At 37.6% G+C, this 17,391-nt stretch overlaps 1 protein-coding gene across 3 annotated transcripts in view; it reads left to right on the top strand.

Moving 5' to 3' along the window:
• Nucleotides 1-17,391, top strand: part of LOC111342407 (uncharacterized) — a 70,956-nt gene that overhangs the window by 16,232 nt on the left and 37,333 nt on the right. The window contains exons 1-8 of one of the 3 annotated variants that reach the window (XM_088762673.1): nucleotides 3,317-3,686; nucleotides 4,447-4,724; nucleotides 5,115-5,229; nucleotides 6,138-6,260; nucleotides 10,549-10,671; nucleotides 14,033-14,069; nucleotides 15,914-16,040; nucleotides 16,583-17,391. The exon at nucleotides 16,583-17,391 is cut by the window's right edge and continues 680 nt beyond it. The exons of 1 other annotated variant lie outside the window; for it this stretch is intronic. In XM_088762673.1, the coding sequence (XP_088618799.1) occupies nucleotides 3,614-3,686; nucleotides 4,447-4,724; nucleotides 5,115-5,229; nucleotides 6,138-6,260; nucleotides 10,549-10,671; nucleotides 14,033-14,069; nucleotides 15,914-16,040; nucleotides 16,583-17,104 (1,398 nt within the window). In that variant the 5' untranslated portion in view covers nucleotides 3,317-3,613 and the 3' untranslated portion in view covers nucleotides 17,105-17,391. Of the gene's footprint in view, nucleotides 1-3,316; nucleotides 3,687-4,446; nucleotides 4,725-5,114; nucleotides 5,230-6,137; nucleotides 6,261-10,548; nucleotides 10,672-14,032; nucleotides 14,070-15,913; nucleotides 16,041-16,582 lie in introns of those variants that run through there. One more of the 3 variants, XM_088762671.1, reaches the window with a different exon arrangement.

Raw genomic sequence — 17,391 nt, 5'->3', positions numbered from 1 at the left:
TGGAAGAAAAACCGATTTACACACACCATTACAGAAAACAAACAAGCAGACTGACAACCCGAAAGCACCCATTTGCATTCACTTACAATTTGACTTTCCGTGACATTTCAAAACGGAACAGAGGTAAATGTTCGAAGATTAATCGTCGTTGGAAATAAACAATACTTTTCGTAAGATCTCCAGTGTTTTTTTACGAGAAGATCGTCGCATAGTCATTTAGTTCGTGTGTGTTTGTCGTACCAGTTCTGTTGTTTATTCAAAAGCGTAAGCTTCTTTCCTCTTCAATTGACAGGTGTCACATCGTGACAGTTACTTATCAAAAAATGCTTCAAAGTTTGCTCGGAAGCCTTTAAGGCTACCTTAAGAAATTAAAATGTTTCGGTGAAAACTTCCTCTTAAGTTTGGATTACGTCTGTTTTCTTTATCATCCGCTTGCTAACAAATTGTTAACTTTATGGAGGATTTTCCCGTAATTAATTAAACTCGTAATTGTAGCCATAAATTATGCGGGTTCTTAAGGCAATCATTTTTTTATGTGCGTAGGTCGGTCCGTATTCGGAAAAACTGTGCCCTCTGTCTTGAGTACCGCACTCGGCCTATGGCCTTGGGCGGTATCCAAGACCTCGGCCACATTTTTTCTCAATACGGACCTCCGGCTGGTCAATAACATATATTTTATGGTCTTGAGTTTGTCTAGATTCATTCCTTGCAATAAAAACACCTTATATTCCGAAGCTTAAAATTTATTTGAATATTTACTGAATATTTATTAAATATTTATTGAATCTGTAGCCATTAAATCTTATCTTTTGTATGCTTTTAGTTAGGGAAATTGTTTTTATACAGGGCTAACCTCACGATTTTCCCTTTTCAGGATGTATTTTTTGTATTTGCGTTGTAACTTCCTGAATAAATGTTATGCTATGTGTTATGTTATATTAAAGTGTCTATACGGCCAACAGGGTTTTATAGTTTTGGTATGTATTTAACATGTAAAAAAGTATTCTTAAATAAAAATTGGATTCTTGCGAGTCTTCGCCCTGAAATCGAGCTTTAAACTTCCCGCTTTAGCCACGCCCATTGAAGGTGACCGTGAGTCATGGCAAAAAAGAGATTGGGTTCGGAATGAGTCGTGATGTCAAGTCAGGAACTCGCCAAATCCCGCCAGTGGTTCATTTCACTGTTTTTTCAGTAAGGTAAAGAGTTTTCGGCGACATAAATATGCGCGATAGATGTGTTGTAAAAGTACTGCGTTTGTCAAGCAAAGTAACAGCACGACGTTCGAGACGCTCCTGGAGTGACGTCACTCATCAATAATAGGGACTTTAAATAAAAAATTAAAGAATTAGTTTCTACTTTTAGTTAGAATTTCGAAAATGGCTGCATGTGTTTACCATTCCATAAGGCGCCAGACCTCAAACTCAACATAACGCATAAAAGTAGCGTTGAGTTCCAAATGTAAATTAAAATAATTTGCCTCCGCGGTTTCGCTTCGCAGACGACGCAAATTTTGGTAATTTTGTTGTTTTGCAAAGGACGGCTAAGAGATGTACAAAGTTTTAAAACGCACGTGCTGGGCTATTGTTCTGCCAATTAGATCTATTGTTTTTCCACGCTCTCGTTGCCGTACCCGTCATGGTTTGCTTAAAAGTCCCTAATCTTTCCTTAGCGGTCAACTTCCTTGGGCGTGGCTGAAGCGGGAACTATAGAGCTCGATTTTAGGGTGAAGAGGGGTCAGAATCAATTTTTTTTAGAATACTTTTATACAGGTTAAAGAGATACCATTTGATCAGCAGGGATTTGCTAAAGCAAAGGCATAGAAAAAACCAGGAAAGATTTATTACTCGACGTTTCGGGGTCATCGTGACTCCATTATCAAGAGACTAGTTTAAAAACATGCAAATAAGGAAAGGTACAAGAATAGCATAAATTAGACTGAACGGCTTAAATAAACACCTTGGCGCGGATGGAATCCGTTTGCACGTTCAGTGTTGGCTTACGCATGCGAATATACAACATTTCATTAACAAGGCAATCAAATTTGCCGTTACATTTCGTGATGACGTTGAATTGCTCGATCAAGCGTTCAGGCATTTCACTATTGTGCTGGAGGTGGTAGTGTTTGTAGATAGAAGATGATTTCCTTGTGTGCCCTTCTACGCGCTCGTGTAAGTGACCACGAGTATAGCCCACATACCCTGCATCACACAGGTTACATTTAAATTCATAAACGACACATTGTTGGTTAACAATAGGGGGCTTAATTTCGTGTTGCTTAAGCTGTTGATCGAGCTTAGGGCTAACGAACACTGGTTGGACAGTCACGCTTAACTTCGAGCTTAGACTGTTCAGTTGTTTTTTAACATGATTAGCTGACGACTGGTCCTTGAAGGGTAACACTAATCTCACAGTCTCCGATGGTACGTCTGGTGATGGACAGGGTTCTGCAGATAAAATCCTTCTCTCAACGAACCGCTTGATTGTAGTTTCAACCAGTGAACGTGCAAACGGATTCCATCCGCGCCAAGGTGTTTATTTAAGCCGTTCAGTCTAATTTATGCTATTCTTGTACCTTTCCTTATTTGCATGTTTTTAAACTAGTCTCTTGATAATGGAGTCACGATGACCCCGAAACGTCGAGTAATAAATCTTTCCTGGTTTTTTCAAAGAGATACCAAAACAATAAAAACCCTGTTGGCCGTATAGACACTTTAAAGTGGATGCTGAAAATTATCGGGAATTAATTTCCTGAAGAAGTTCTCAGCAGCACCAAAAAAAAAACATGATAAGTATGTCATTTAACAAAGGCTTATAATGCCAGCTGCTGTGAATGTGTCCAAGCGAAAAACAAACAAGAAAGTCATCAAATGAATGCTTCATTTTCACAAAATAGGTTTACATCTATGCGTTTCTGTAGAGCTGGGATTTTCAACGAGGATTAAATTTTGTGAATTATGAAAGAAATTTTGCAACCTTTACGAGAAAAAACGTTTCCAAAACTTTGTTTTGAATATAAAATTGTAGGAGTCTGAGTGACGCAAGCCTTATTACTATTATTATTATTACTTTTTTACAATTCTAGACCAGCAGGTTTAAAACACTTCTTTCAACCTAAAGAATTTTTTTAAACTGAGTGGTCTACAATTAAAAGAAACAAAAATTGGACGGTCCAATTTATGTTAATTCAGCAATAAAGGTTTTTATATCAGTGTGCGTATTATTTCGGAAATTGTAGTAATCATTCCTAAAATGTGACGGATATATGGATATGAAGGTTTTCGTAGAGGCGAATTGGCGGACGACTAACGCAGTTGCATAATTACGTGTTATTTTAGCAATTTTTCATGATAACATGTCAGACCCCAGGATAATGTGACAAAACTTCATTATGGATATTGACAGGCAAATTATTGATAAACCAAGCAACATTCTAACCAAAAAATTTTGTATAGAAAGAAAAACTGACATATGAAACGGTTTGATTGCAACTTCTATTGTTTCAAAATTCACCTGCTATAGTGAATCTTATTAAAAAAAAAAAAACTTCGTATCTTACCGACGTGAGCATACGTTTAATGAGTCCGGCAACACTTCTCCAGCCGTGCTCTATATCATGTATTCCGTTTCTGTCTCCCTTCTTTTATTGCAACTCTGCTTTATGATGCTCATGGTTGTCAGATCACAAGGTTAGTTTCGGTATGACTCATATCCAAGTTATTTTTACCCTGAGTATAAGTCATCGTTAATTTTGTGGAAATTTCATCCAAAATTTCAAAAAATTCATTATTGAGTCAGAAAATTAACGTTTTCCATATATATTCACTGAAGAATTTTCGTTAAAAAAACTTCACTCACCAACCTACAGATAATACTTTGAAGATGTATTACATTCGTGTTTACAAATGTGCATTATGTTAGAATTTACAGAACGAGGCACAGACGATTACAAAGTCAGCGTCAGAACCTCTGCCAAAGACCTTGAAGCCCCTTATTCTTCTTCCTTCCCAACGCGAGCTTTCTTCAAAGGAAGCCCTTAAAGTTACATTTAAGATTGACGATGAAAAGAAAATCCGTTTTGTTTATCATGGGAAGAAGAAAGGCCCAAAAGTCAAGTGGGCACATTTAAGCCTGGTCCCTTCAATGGGCTTAGAGGAAACGTTTCTGTCAGACTTAAAATGAAAGTCTGGGGAGGCAAAACGTAATTGAAATAATTTAAAATTTAAGAGCACTAGAGAACTTTTACAGTGCTTACATACTCTTATCTAAACACGAGGGGGGAGGGGACGGGGATTAGGAGAAAGGTATATAAACCCGAGACACAGTCATGAAGTTCGTTTATCTTTTACTTTTGAACAATTACCGTAACATTACAATATTTTCCGTAATGCTAAACATAATATAAGCTATAACACTACGTTTACTGTAGTTATTATTTTCATTTCAAAGACAGCTGTATTGCAGACCAGTGTCGCAATTTGGAGTTCGGGCCTGAGAAAGCATTTGACGGAAAACGCCTCATTAACCACACCATTCGCACCGTAGTAATAACAGTTGCCACGTTCTGCGAAAACTTGTGTTATATGGAGCCCGATTGTGTCAGCATTAATCTTTATACACCTCCAGATGGAAATGGAAACTATGAATGTGAACTGAATAACGTTACTCACGAAGGACACGAAGACAAGTTGATAGACCGAGAGAAGTATTCGTACCACGCCGCTGAGGTAAATATAACTTTCAATTAACAAGTCAGTTTGGTTAATTTTTTTTTCTTTTTAGAACTCATAATCTCATGATCTCCTTAAATTACCAAGGTACTTGAGTTGTTTTCGGTCTTTCTTTAGAAGTAATATTGTGTCTGTACTCTACACCCATATCTTCTCAAATACAACGTGTTTCAAAGTTAGTGAAGAAATGGAGAACTAGATATTTAAGTAACAATGGTCAAACCATTAGCAAGAACTAATAATTTTGATGACAAGGACAACTATGACCCTAAGGATTACGATGGCGATAGCGATGACAGCAGCAGTGCGGGTGACTATTAAATGATAAAAATGATTATAACGATGATAGTGATAATGACAATGACAACATTTTGTTTCTTCCGTCAGAGTGATTGTGTTCAAAATCCCTGTAAGAATAATGCTACTTGTCAAAGTGGATTCACCAAGAAAGGTTACCGGTGTCTCTGTACCGTGGGATTTGAGGGTCCGCTTTGCGGAAAAGGTAAACAACTTTTATTTTGATATTTTGAGGAAAAACTTAAGTGCTACTTTTTTAGTGTGTCTCAAATAACAACAGAGCTTTTTCTGTCCTTTTGTTGCTTAAATTGTTCTTACGAGTCATTAAAAACTAAAGTACAACAGGTATTTGTTGCGGTTTGTTCACCAATAAAACTCAATGATGGCGAATTATTCGTTTCATAACTTCTTGCCAACTTCAATGTCTTATTCATCTTCACATATCTTTTTCTGGGGTACATTGTAAGTGGAAAGAAGCAGCCACAGGCAAACAGATCTTTACCCACATGCAGAGCTTTCCGCATTGAAAAGAAAACAAACAATAAACAAAGAAAGAAAAATAGGAAGATATGACTGTTTCGTAAGTCAATTTTGCTTGTGACTTACTGGATGGTTGCACGGCCGTTAAATTTTGAATACAGCTCTCTCACTCGGTGCTTTTGTAAATCGATACAAAGCAGATAGACAAATAGTGATCACGAGAAACAAAGGAAATGGACGAGACTGTAAAGGTGTGCGTTAAATTTATTTGCAAATGTGATGTAATAATGAAGCTCACATGAGAAACTCGTCCATGGAAGCGATAGTAACCGAAATATCCATCCCCTCAGCAGGAAAATGTATATTGAAACAGAACACGGGCTGAGATCTATATCAACGAAGTCACATCAAAACAAATTATTCTTTCTTTCCAAAGTTTTTTATTTGCTAGGTCCATTCCTTTTTTGTTGGAAAGGTTTTCTTCTGGCAACAGAAAAGTATTAGTGTTTGATTTTTTTAACAACAAATATCAATGCTGTCCAAACTAAATATAAATAGCAAATAATGCTGCTGAACTACCATATCATTTATATGTTTTCGTCAATTGTTTGTTTGTTGTTTTAATGTCTTCAGATATCGATGAGTGTGTCGTGGGGTTAAACACCTGCAGTCCTTATGCCTGTTGCAACAATACTAAAGGGTCTTACAGCTGTACGTGTAAACCTGGATTCTCTGGAAGGGGAAGAAATTGCGAGGGTAAGCTTTAATTTAGGGGTAGTTAAGCAAACGAGGCGGATTTCCTAACATATGCATATGTATATGTATATGTATATAATGTATAGGTATAAACGTAAAAAACCTTATCCTTGAATCGGAGAATGCGCTACAGTCATGGAGCTTTGTAAACAATTATATATAGGAAAATAAAAATTAAAACTTCGCACTAAAACTTCTCACTACAGATCTGTTTCGGAAGGGTTTTTTTTAACCCTTTCGAGGACTTTTAACCCTTTCGAAACAGATCTGTGGTGCGAAGTTTTAGTGCGAAGTTTTCATATTTATTTTCCTATATAATTGTTTAATGTATAGGTATATGTATATATATGTATTATGTACATGCGTATGTGTATGTGTATGTGTATGCGTATGTGTGTATATGTATGTATGTATGTATGTATGCATGTGTGCATGTATGTATGTATTTATATAGGAAGTGTGCGTTTCGATTTTTCCGCATAACTGTGCTCGATACAAAAAAGTAGAGCGCGATATATGATGAGCAAAAAAATACGACGACTACGTTTTTATCCCGATAAATACGTAGTCGTCGTATTTTATCCCGATAAAAGCGTAGTCGTCGTATTTTTCTACTCGACAACACACACATATATATATATATATTTAGTATAATTTCAGAGCTGAACAAAGAGTTTCCAGCAATCTGATTGGTCGAGCGGTTCCTTATATGACGCTATATAAACCGCTGCGCGCGGTTTATATAAAATGTTAAACTAAGATGTTGATAAAGGAAAAGAGGACTTTCGTTTTTCATTTTTTTAAACAACAAATATCAATGCTGTCCAAACTAAATATAAATAGCAAGTAATTTTGCTGAACTACCATATCATTTATATGTTTTCGTCATTTGTTTGTTTGTTGGTTTAATGTCTTCATATATCGATGAGTGTGTCGTGGGGTTAAACACCTGCAGTCCTTATGCCTGTTGCAACAATACTAAAGGGTCTTACAGCTGTACGTGTAAACCTGGATTCTCTGAAAGTGGAAAAAATTGTATGTGTATTTGTCTTGAGTGTGTGTGTGTGTGTGTGTGTGTGTGTGTGTGTGTGTGTGTGTGTGCAGGTGTACGTGTAGGTGTATATTAGTGTATGTGTATGTGTAGATATGTCTGTATGGATGGATGTATATATGTATATATATATATATATATATATATATATATAAAGAAACTGTAAAATTCTGTGTCGAATGAAGATACGAAAACGAATGAAAAACGAAAGTGCTCTGTTTTCTTTGCTTTTGCGCTACGCGTTTCACCGCTGTTGCGGCTCTTCAGGCATAGCAAAGTGTGTTTATTGACTTATTACGGCACAAATCTAATTGTAACTACAATAATAATGGCTATTTTTAATTCGAAGCACGCGCGAGCAATTAGCGTAATTTCAAATCATTAAGAACGGGTTTATATTTCGAATTAGTATAATTTCAGAGCTGAACAAAGAGTTTCCAGCAATCTGATTGGTCGAGCGGTTCCTTATATGACGCTGTATAAACCGCTCCGCGCGGTTTATATAAAATGTTAAACTAAAATGTTAATAAATGTTACTAAAATGTTATGATTTTAGAAATTTCTCTGTTGCTCAGCTCTGAAATTATACTAAAACAATTATTCGCCTCAGGTGCGGTGAATATTGTCGAATAATCCCCTCGACTTCGTCTTGGGGATTATTAGACGATATTCACCTCGCCTTCGGCGAATAATTGTTAAATAAAAAATCTTTCCTTGTTCTTTCTCATGACCTCGGAAGGGCCGAGAATCTTGTAAAACGGGAAAGATAGTGAACTGAGGGGTCAGTCCCACAGCATATTCATCAACATGCTTGTTGACTCCCAGCATACGTGTGTGCGGGTCTCTAATTTGTTGTTTATGAACTGTCACTCTATTTCTCAGGACATCACCTGTTTCTCCTAGGAGATTTTCAATAGCCACTATTATTGTAATTACAACTACATCTGTGAAGTAACAAGTCAATAAACACGCTTTGCTATGCCTGAAGAGCCCCAATAGCGGTGAAACGCTGGCTCAAAAGCAAAGAAAAAGAGGACTTTCGTTTTTCATTGGTATTAGTATGTATATATATATATATATATAGTAAAATTTCAGAGCTGAACAGAGTTTCCAGCAATCTGATTGGTCGAGTGGTTCCTCATATGATGCTCAGGCTCGGTGAATATTGTCGAATAATCCCCTCGACTTCGTCTCGGGGATTATTCGACGATATTGACCTCACCTTCGGCGAATAATTGTTAAATATATATATGTTTGTTTTTATCAACAACAAATATTAATGCTGTCCAAACTAAATATAAATAGCAAGTATTGTTGCTGAACTACCATATCATTTATATGTGTTTGTCAATTGTTTGTTTGTTGGTTTAAGAAATGCAGTATTTGGTGCAAAGGGGACCTTTCGGGCATTATATCAAGGCACATATTATTATGAAAATTTTTTCAGTGAAAGGTAAAACAAAAAGTAATTTTTGGAGATCTCCTAACCGATTTGTGTAGCATAGTGGTTAAGGCAAGAGGCTGGTAATAGTCTGGTAATAACGCTTTGACTAAAGAGCAATGGTTCCAGGCTCAGCAGGGCTGCTCAGAAGGTAAAAAAGAAAAAAAAAAAAAAAAAAGAAAATAGTGGGAATAAAGGGGAGAAGAGAGAAGAAAGTGAGACAAGCATAGGGAAGGAAAAGCTACTCTCAATCAATTTCTCTTTTATTGAAGCAGTAAGTACTTATTGGTAATGTATATCTGCTAAACCCCTGGGAATAAGTTATTGTCTTAAAAACAATAGCGCGCATACATAATTAATGTATGGGGTTATATGGTACTCTTGCCCAGCATTCTACTCCAAGAGCAACACTGAAAAAGTGTCGATCTCTTAAGATCAAAACTTGCTCAAGAAATCAAAAGTTTGCATTCAAAATACACCTCAAGGCGAGATCTTGCTGTTTGGCTGCAAAATGCCTTCTCACTTTATCCGCTAGCCCTTGTTCTTCCTCTTGACGAAAGCTAGTGTCGCAAACACAACCTTTGCCTCGTTTATGACCGAAAATAATTCTGGCAAATTCCACCACAACTCGAGAAGGCAACACCTCACATCTCCATTTTAACAAATTATTAGAATCGTTTCGGGCCACCCAGTCCTACCAGCAAGATATCACATCGATGAATTTTTAACGCAGAGTCATCGATAAAAACTTTTTGCGCGGCTTGTTGTTTCAGTCCTTTCCGCTCGTTAAAATGTTAGAATCGTTGCTGGAATGTATGAATTAAAATCGGTTTTTGGTGGTGTATATTATCTCACTGTTTTAGTATATACTAAAAAAACTATTTACCTCAGTGTCGGTGGTTAGAGGTGGATATTTATCTCGCCGCTTCGCGGCTCGGTGAATATCCACCACTAACCACCTTCACTTCGGTGAATACTTGTTATATATATATATATATATATATAAGCGAAATAGGCAACGTAGGATCCATGACAGTGCTCGACAATGAAGGAGCGATTACGGCGAAGGAGCGATTATCGGCGCGCGCACGGTTTTCAAGATTTGAATTTTTAAACAATGTCATGTGATCACGTTGCTGAGTTAGAGTTAACCGCCACGATGCCTCAGTGTGTTTGGAGTTTAACTGATGAGTGGATCAACTTTTGTTGGTCTACGAAACAGGCTGTATTAAAATCCATATGTGCGTCACTTGAGTAGTCCATTTGCTACTATATATATATATATATATAACTGCAGAAAGTACTGTTTCGGCCTTCAAAGTTTATTAGACGAATCGAACGAAGAAAAACAGCTTGACGACCAGAAAAATTCTTCATTAAATGAAGAAAATAGAAACAGAAACACGACAACGCGCCAATTCCGTTCCGCTTCGCATACTTCAGTCATGCACTCCCCGTAAATAAATATCCGCGAAATTCGCCAGCACTGAAATAACAGTTTGGCGTGTTGGATAATAAATAACTTATTAGACGTTTTGTTGATAGTATTGCTGAGTATTTTTACTCGTTATTTGTATTTTGACGAAATACGGCACAACTCGTAAAAATACTCAGCGATACTACAAAACTAACCGTCTAATAAGATATATATATTTTATGAGATTTGATATTTTTATTTGATATTTCTTTAGATTTATTTAATGCTGTCCAAGCTAAATATGAATAGTAAGTAATATTGCTGACCTATCACGCATATGTTTTCGTCGATTGTCTGTTTGTTGTTTTAATGTCTTCAGATATCGATGAGTGTCTCGCGGGGTTACACATGTGCAGTCCTCATGCCTATTGCAACAATACTAGTGGGTCTTACAACTGTACGTGTAAACCTGGATTCATCGGAAGTGGAAGAGATTGCGAAAGTAAGCGTTAATTTTGCGATAATCAAGCAAAATAGGCTGATTTCCTAATTTCAAACTTTCCAATAAAAAAGTATATAATATATATAAAAAGTATATATATATATGTACATCTATAAATCTTGGTTGTGTTTGCTTGCTTGCTCAATGTGTTCGCAGAGAGTGATAAATTTGAAGATTGGACTAATGCATGAGACATAACTTTTTCTGTGACGCTTACACGATAATCAGACAGATATTAATGAAGAGTATACCTCAGTTTAAGTACATACATATATAGTTTAATTGGTGCATCTATTGTAATCTGAGATCGATGTTCATTGAGAAATATTTGTTCTCGTGGCGGCATTTGGAAATTAATTCAGTTTTTTTGTCGAGGTTGCTTGCTTTGTCGGCTTTACTAATGTGGAGTTTTTTCAGCAAGGCAAAGGTGGCATCGTTTGGAAATATTGTTGTAGGTTCCTGCTGAAGAGATGAGGGACCAGCTTATCCTGTAGTTTTCCTTGTTGTCCTTGAGTTTCTAGATGTGTTTTGCTAGTTGCGATTAACATGTTTTCTGTCGCGGATTACGCGAGAGATTACGCTGGTGATGAAGCAGTTGTTATCTAGCGAGCATTGATGATGCTGCCCATGTTCGGCATGCTGCTGTAGCTTACTTTCACGTTGTTCTTGTTAAAGACTTTGGTTTGGACATTTTTGCTGTATGGGAGGTCAAACCAGATGATGCTTCTTTTTCTGATTCTTTTCGTGGGTGCGGTTCTGTTTTTCTTGCAGTAGTGAAGGCTTTCGTTGAATCCACTTGATCTGAAGGCTTTGTCGAAGAGAGGCTTAGCTTTGTCGAATGTTTCTTTGTCGGATGATGAGGCTGATAATCTGTGATTGATGGCTGCGGATATTTGCTTAATTATAATGGGTGGGTGGTTAGGTTTTGGGTTGATGTTCGGTTTTTTGTAAGGTTGAAAGAGTCCGTTCGTCAAGTTGAGTGTGATATCGATAAAATCAACTGATTTTAAGTTGCTTTGAATTGTTATTTTCAGTCCGTGTTCCTTACGGCATCTTGTTATTTCTATCCGTGTCCTTTCTGTTTGAGGTCCTGTGGTGTTCTAGAAAATGGCGAGTCTGTCTTCCCCGTTGAGTCGGATGTTGTTTGTCCCCTATTTGTTTGCAAGGTCGTTCAAGGCAAAAAACCAACTAGTTCGCATACTTCTACGCCGTCAGAGCTTCCCATTGTTACGTTGTTGCGGGAAATTTTAGTGATTTTTCCGTGTAGTTGTTTGAAAATATTTATTCGTCGTTTTCGATATTCTAGCCTTTCTCAATTCATACGAGTTTCTTTCATTATTATTTTTTATAAAAATTAGAAAGCCGCAGTAGTTTTTGAAAAGTCAACTTAACTTGTACAACTGCATCTCGGTACTTTTGTTGTTCAATTCTAGTGACATTTTAGGCAAATATAAGTGTTAATGGTCTTTCTGGCAAAATCAGTTCTTATGGTAGTGGGCAGCCGAGTTTATACAAGTGATTTCAATTTCCTTTCATACAACCAAACTTAATACCAACCTTGCATAGATAAGCAAAAACTTTAATTGCTTGTTTTTAGCTTATTTTATAAGCTGCTTGCTGTATAGGTATGTTTTTAATATCAAATTGTGAATCCTCACCTAAGTTTCCTATTTTTAATGGGACCACTCCTGTTCTTTTGTAATCTTATTCAAATATTATGAATTTAGCAAACGATAGGACCACGCGCTCGATAGTACTTCAGCAACTACGTTGTAAAGCTTTGTTGATTACATCGTTGATTACATCGTTGATTACATCGTTGATTACATCCTTGTTCACATCCTTGATTACATCTGGGATTACCAACTTGAGTACGCTAGAGGCCATGTCAGTGGTTGTCCTGACCTAGAATAAAAGTATTACTGTGGAGCAAAACGCTGTCTCATTACTGACTTCCTTATTTGTAAAAGCTCTTTTGAAGAGGTCGCCTGCACTAGAGAATGTGAAGAGTTCCCGTTCTCGCTGCCGAGTCGTCTCTACCAAGCTAGTTCCCCCCGTTATTGTTGTGTCGTCCGCGAAAATTAAGTTTGTGCGCGGAAACCTATCGTCACAACTTCAATCGATAAATTTAAAATGCATTTGTCGTGATTGCCGATGATCTGTTTAGTGTTGTTCATGCAGCTATAACTGATCTTGATTGTGTTGCGCTTGAAGATTTTTCTAAGATTGCGGTCTTGAGTGAAGTGCATGCCTGCTAGGGTAAGGAATCTGTGTCCGATATTGGTGCTGATGTTTTTGCTGAATGGGAGTTGTACCAGAGTATGTTGTTCCGTTGTCTGTTTTTTCATTTGTTGGTCGTAGGTGGTTCATAGTGTAGAGTGTACCGGTATCCGCATTCGTCGAGTGCTTTTTGGTATGCGAGGGGGAGGGGCGGCTTGGTCGAAGTATGCTTTGTCGGATGAAAGGGATGACGGTCGTTTGTTGATGCAGGCGAGTATTTTCGTTGTGGTAATTGCACAAAAACACCTACCAGCCCTTCACAGAGCCTGACAACACGCTACAATACGTCCACTGCGAGAGCAACCACCCACCAATTACCACAAAAATATAGACGCTGGCATGGTGCACCTTTAAAAACCTTTTAAAAATTGTAGAATCAGCAACAACAACAACAACAACAAAAACAATTGACGCCTCCCCGAAGTAGTTTTTTTTTCGTCAGTGATGTACTTGAAGCAAACATATATGCTACCAAACAAAGCAAATGAAAACTATAAACTGTTTTTAGCCACAATGCAGAGCTTCGGAACATGAAAAGTTTTCGGGGTCAATCAATTAGATTGCAGTCATTACAAAGGCTGATAGTTTGTAAAGAAACTGTTTGGGGCTGCGTCGGTGGGGGTAACGACATAATTTGAATATATCAACAAAGTTGAAATGGTAAATTGGCCACCGTTACGATTATGAAAGCTGACGTTTCGAGCGTTAGCCCTTCGTCGGAGCGAATAGAGGAATTGTGGGTTGTGTGTGCTTTAAAAGGCAGAAAATGGACCTACGTTATTGGTGGGAACATTCCACTAATTTTTTCGTGTGTTTCTCGTTGCCATGTTTCCACCAATTACGTAGCTCCATTTTCTGCCTTTAAAAGCACACACAACCCACAATTCCTCTATTCCCTCCGCCGAAGAGCTGACGCTCGAAACGTCAGCTTTTATAATCGTAACGGTGGCCAATTTACCATTTCAACTTTGTTGATATATTCAAATTATGCAGTCATTATAGTTTCCCAAGGATGGATTGAAATATGACTAAACGAAATTTACATTTCCTTCTAATCAGAGGTGTTTTAAACTTCTTACAGGAGCTACTTCGTGTAAAGAAATTCATGACAACAACATGTAAGTAGGATTAATATTCGGATTTTTTCTTCCTGGCACATCAAACATTCTACCTGCCCGCGATTAGTTTAAGCGCATCATGTCACCGAATATAATAATAATAATAATAATAATCATAATAATAATAATCATAATAATAATAATAATAATAATATTAATAATAATATCAATTTCTATAGCGCATTTCCATGGAATGTTCTAATGTGCTTTACAACACTGTGCGGGGGACTTTTTCCAGACTGCCAGACAATTAATAAAGAGGAAATTTTACAGATGCCCCCTCCCCCCAATTCCTAATAAACAAGGCAGACCACCTCACAGTAATCTCGTGATGTGGGTTCTTTAACGTCCCCTGCCTAACCAAATTAACTGACAGATGCAGGAGACGGGACCTCCGGCTTTACTTCCTATCCGAGAAGACGAAGCAATGTGAGTGAAGCGTCTTGCTTAAGGACACAACGTCAAGCCCCAGCCAGGACTTGAACCCGGGTCGTCTGACCTAGAGTCCACCTTCAAAGAAAAAAAAAAGAGTGAGAAAAACCGATTCACTTTAGAATAGTGTATTGCTATTCTAACAGAAGAAGCGAAAAATTTCTTATGCCCTCAAACAAATAGTTTATCCCATGGAAAGTGCGCACGCACGATTTTTATTTGCGAGTTGCTATACATAGGAATACTTACGAGTGAGCGAAGCGAACGAGTGAGTTTTTTTGTACATCGCAATGAGTGAATAAAAATTGTTCAAGCACCTCCCATTGTATGATGTTTTAATTTCATACTTACTGAGATTTATTCTTAATGACCAACACATTTGAAAGATTAGAAGCAGTTTAAGCGTAAGAGCAAATTTAACTATGAACACCGCCAAATCCGCAACGTGGCGCGATATTCAGTCTTTGATGACGACAGCATATATTTATTTCTTTTTATTTGTTTACACGCTAATTTTTGACGGAAAGACTTAAGAGACAAAGATAATCAATATTATTGAAATTCAATTTATAAATGGCATCGCGAGCTGCAGAAGCTTACAATTATGAAGTATGAAAACTTTTAAAGAAAGTGGGACAGCCTCGTTTTAAAACTAACCAATGCGAAAATCTCCTCGAGAAAAGGCAAATCAAAATGCGGGGGTTCATAGAAAACAGTTTGTATAAAATTTTTCTCGTAGTCATTACCATCTTTGGTTCTGACGGTGACCACGATTTCGCTCTGCAATTCTTTGAGCTGAGCAACATTCCTGAGATCTACCTTCCTTTGTAGAAAGGTGTTCAGTATGCTTACGTCTCTGTCGGTCTTTGCTGTCGTGTTTTTACTTTCTTGCACATGTATGATATCCTCTATTGTTCCCTCAAGGAGAGCAAATCTTGGCTCTTCTTTTTTCATTTTGCTTTTACAGAATGCCGTGCGCTTATTGCCTTCTACCGTGAAGCACAAAAATTCGAGTCTCTGATTGAACGAACGATGTATTTTCATAGTCGTTCGCTTTTCTGATCGGTCGGCCATGCCTTTCGTACGAATTATACGCGGGCTTTTTTCATGTGGAAATCTCAGTATGCATGAATTAAATCCGTGTACTTTCCAGAACAGATGATGTGTACAGACAAATAACCGTGCATTGTTGCCATAAACTAAGGCTTCTGTTTACATTCCGCAGTTATTGATGTCTTTTGCTGAGTGATCAACTATTAATTTGCCTATTTGTTGAATCATTATCACTATCACTCAGTATCTTTGCCACTGCAGTTTTAATTGTAATTTTAATTATTATTAAAAGCTCTAGTTTTATTTCTCCATCATTGTTTACATTATTATTGTTTCCTTTTTTCATTTTGATTCAAAAGAACCAATGTGAGCGGTGTGGTTACTCTTCTTGTTGACTCCCAGCTAGTCTCCGTTTTCTGTCACATGGGTGATTTTGGATGCGGAGATGGAGGATGGACGCCGGTTATGAAGATCGACGGCTCCCAGGTGCATAGGTTTATTAATTGATTTACTTCATTTATCGCTCATTTTCCAAAGGTTGCAGGCTAAAGATATGCATGTGACATATGGTGGATGATTTTGGAAGGACTATAGAAAAATTACCAATGAGGGGGATCATGGAGATTAAACAGCCTTATGGGAGGATCAGTTTAATGTTATCATGACACAATCAAAATCCTGGTGTTTTTCTTTTTTGTTTTGTTTTGGTTTTGCAATAGGGAGATACGAATTTCTTTAAACGATGGCGACGTCTATCATCTTTATCCACTCTACAAATGATTACTGTTCCAATGACTGTTGATTGGCGTGTAAATGAAAACACAGCAAAACTCCTCATAAATGTATAAATATGACATGTGCTGACCTGGGCGGTCTGAATTGGAAAAAAAAATGAACTTGCTCTTGAAGACGTCCTGCAATAAAACAATGAGTAAGGAATTGATAAATGCTGATACACGACAGGGTGTAGATAGCAAATATCCATCAATTCGGGGAAAATACATAAATTAATTGATTTTTTATTTCAGACCACCTTCCATTATGACGCAGATTATTGGAGCAATTTCGATGCATTCAACCTTCCCGGTGGAGAGACTGGGTTTGACGAACAGGAATCAAAGCTACCCACCTACTGGAACACATCCTTCTCCAAGATCTGTCTTAGTATGAAGATCGATCAACAGCTCAAGTTCATCTTCATAAACAAGCAGGCTGACTCTCTGCACTCACTAATTGCTGATGGCCAATACCGCAACACCACACTGGGTCGTGACGAGTGGAAAGAGTTGATTGGCAGCCAGGCCGCTTTACAGGAAAACTGCAACATGGAAGGGTTTAATGCCTTTAGTATTCGAGGTGATCGTTCTAAAGTCAGGATTGGTATTGTTAGCAATAACGAAAACGACTGTCGTTCGTGCAATTCTTTCATTGGATTCGGTACGGGAAGTCACCCTAATGGCTCAAAATCTTGCGGAAACGAGGCGTTATTTTTTAAGTCACAGAGGCGAAGAAAGAGTATCAAAGCCGTGGGATACATTTTGGTACAATAAAACTAAACTTTGTTAACTTAAGTCCTTCATGTGAAGGTGTAGTCTGATCGTCCGGGTGAGTGTAGTCCTGAGAAGGACTGTTGTCGGTGGTAGTGACTGACGTTTCGACAACCTGTGCGGAAGTCATCATCAGAGTCAAGTGAATGATTGTTGTCAGTAGAATGTTCTTATTCCAGTTCGTGTGAAATGATCGGTTGGTTTTGCCGTGATGTTATTGGCTGTAAGACTCAAGTGACGTAAGTCGGTCGTGATTGGTCTGTTTCGATCTGTCGGTAAAGTTAGGTCGT

The sequence above is a fragment of the Stylophora pistillata genome, chromosome 6 (genome assembly GCF_964205215.1).
Source record: "Stylophora pistillata chromosome 6, jaStyPist1.2, whole genome shotgun sequence".
NCBI lineage: Eukaryota > Metazoa > Cnidaria > Anthozoa > Scleractinia > Pocilloporidae > Stylophora > Stylophora pistillata.
Note: the sequence above shows the minus strand (reverse complement) of the source record. Positions and strands in the feature narration are given on the sequence as shown.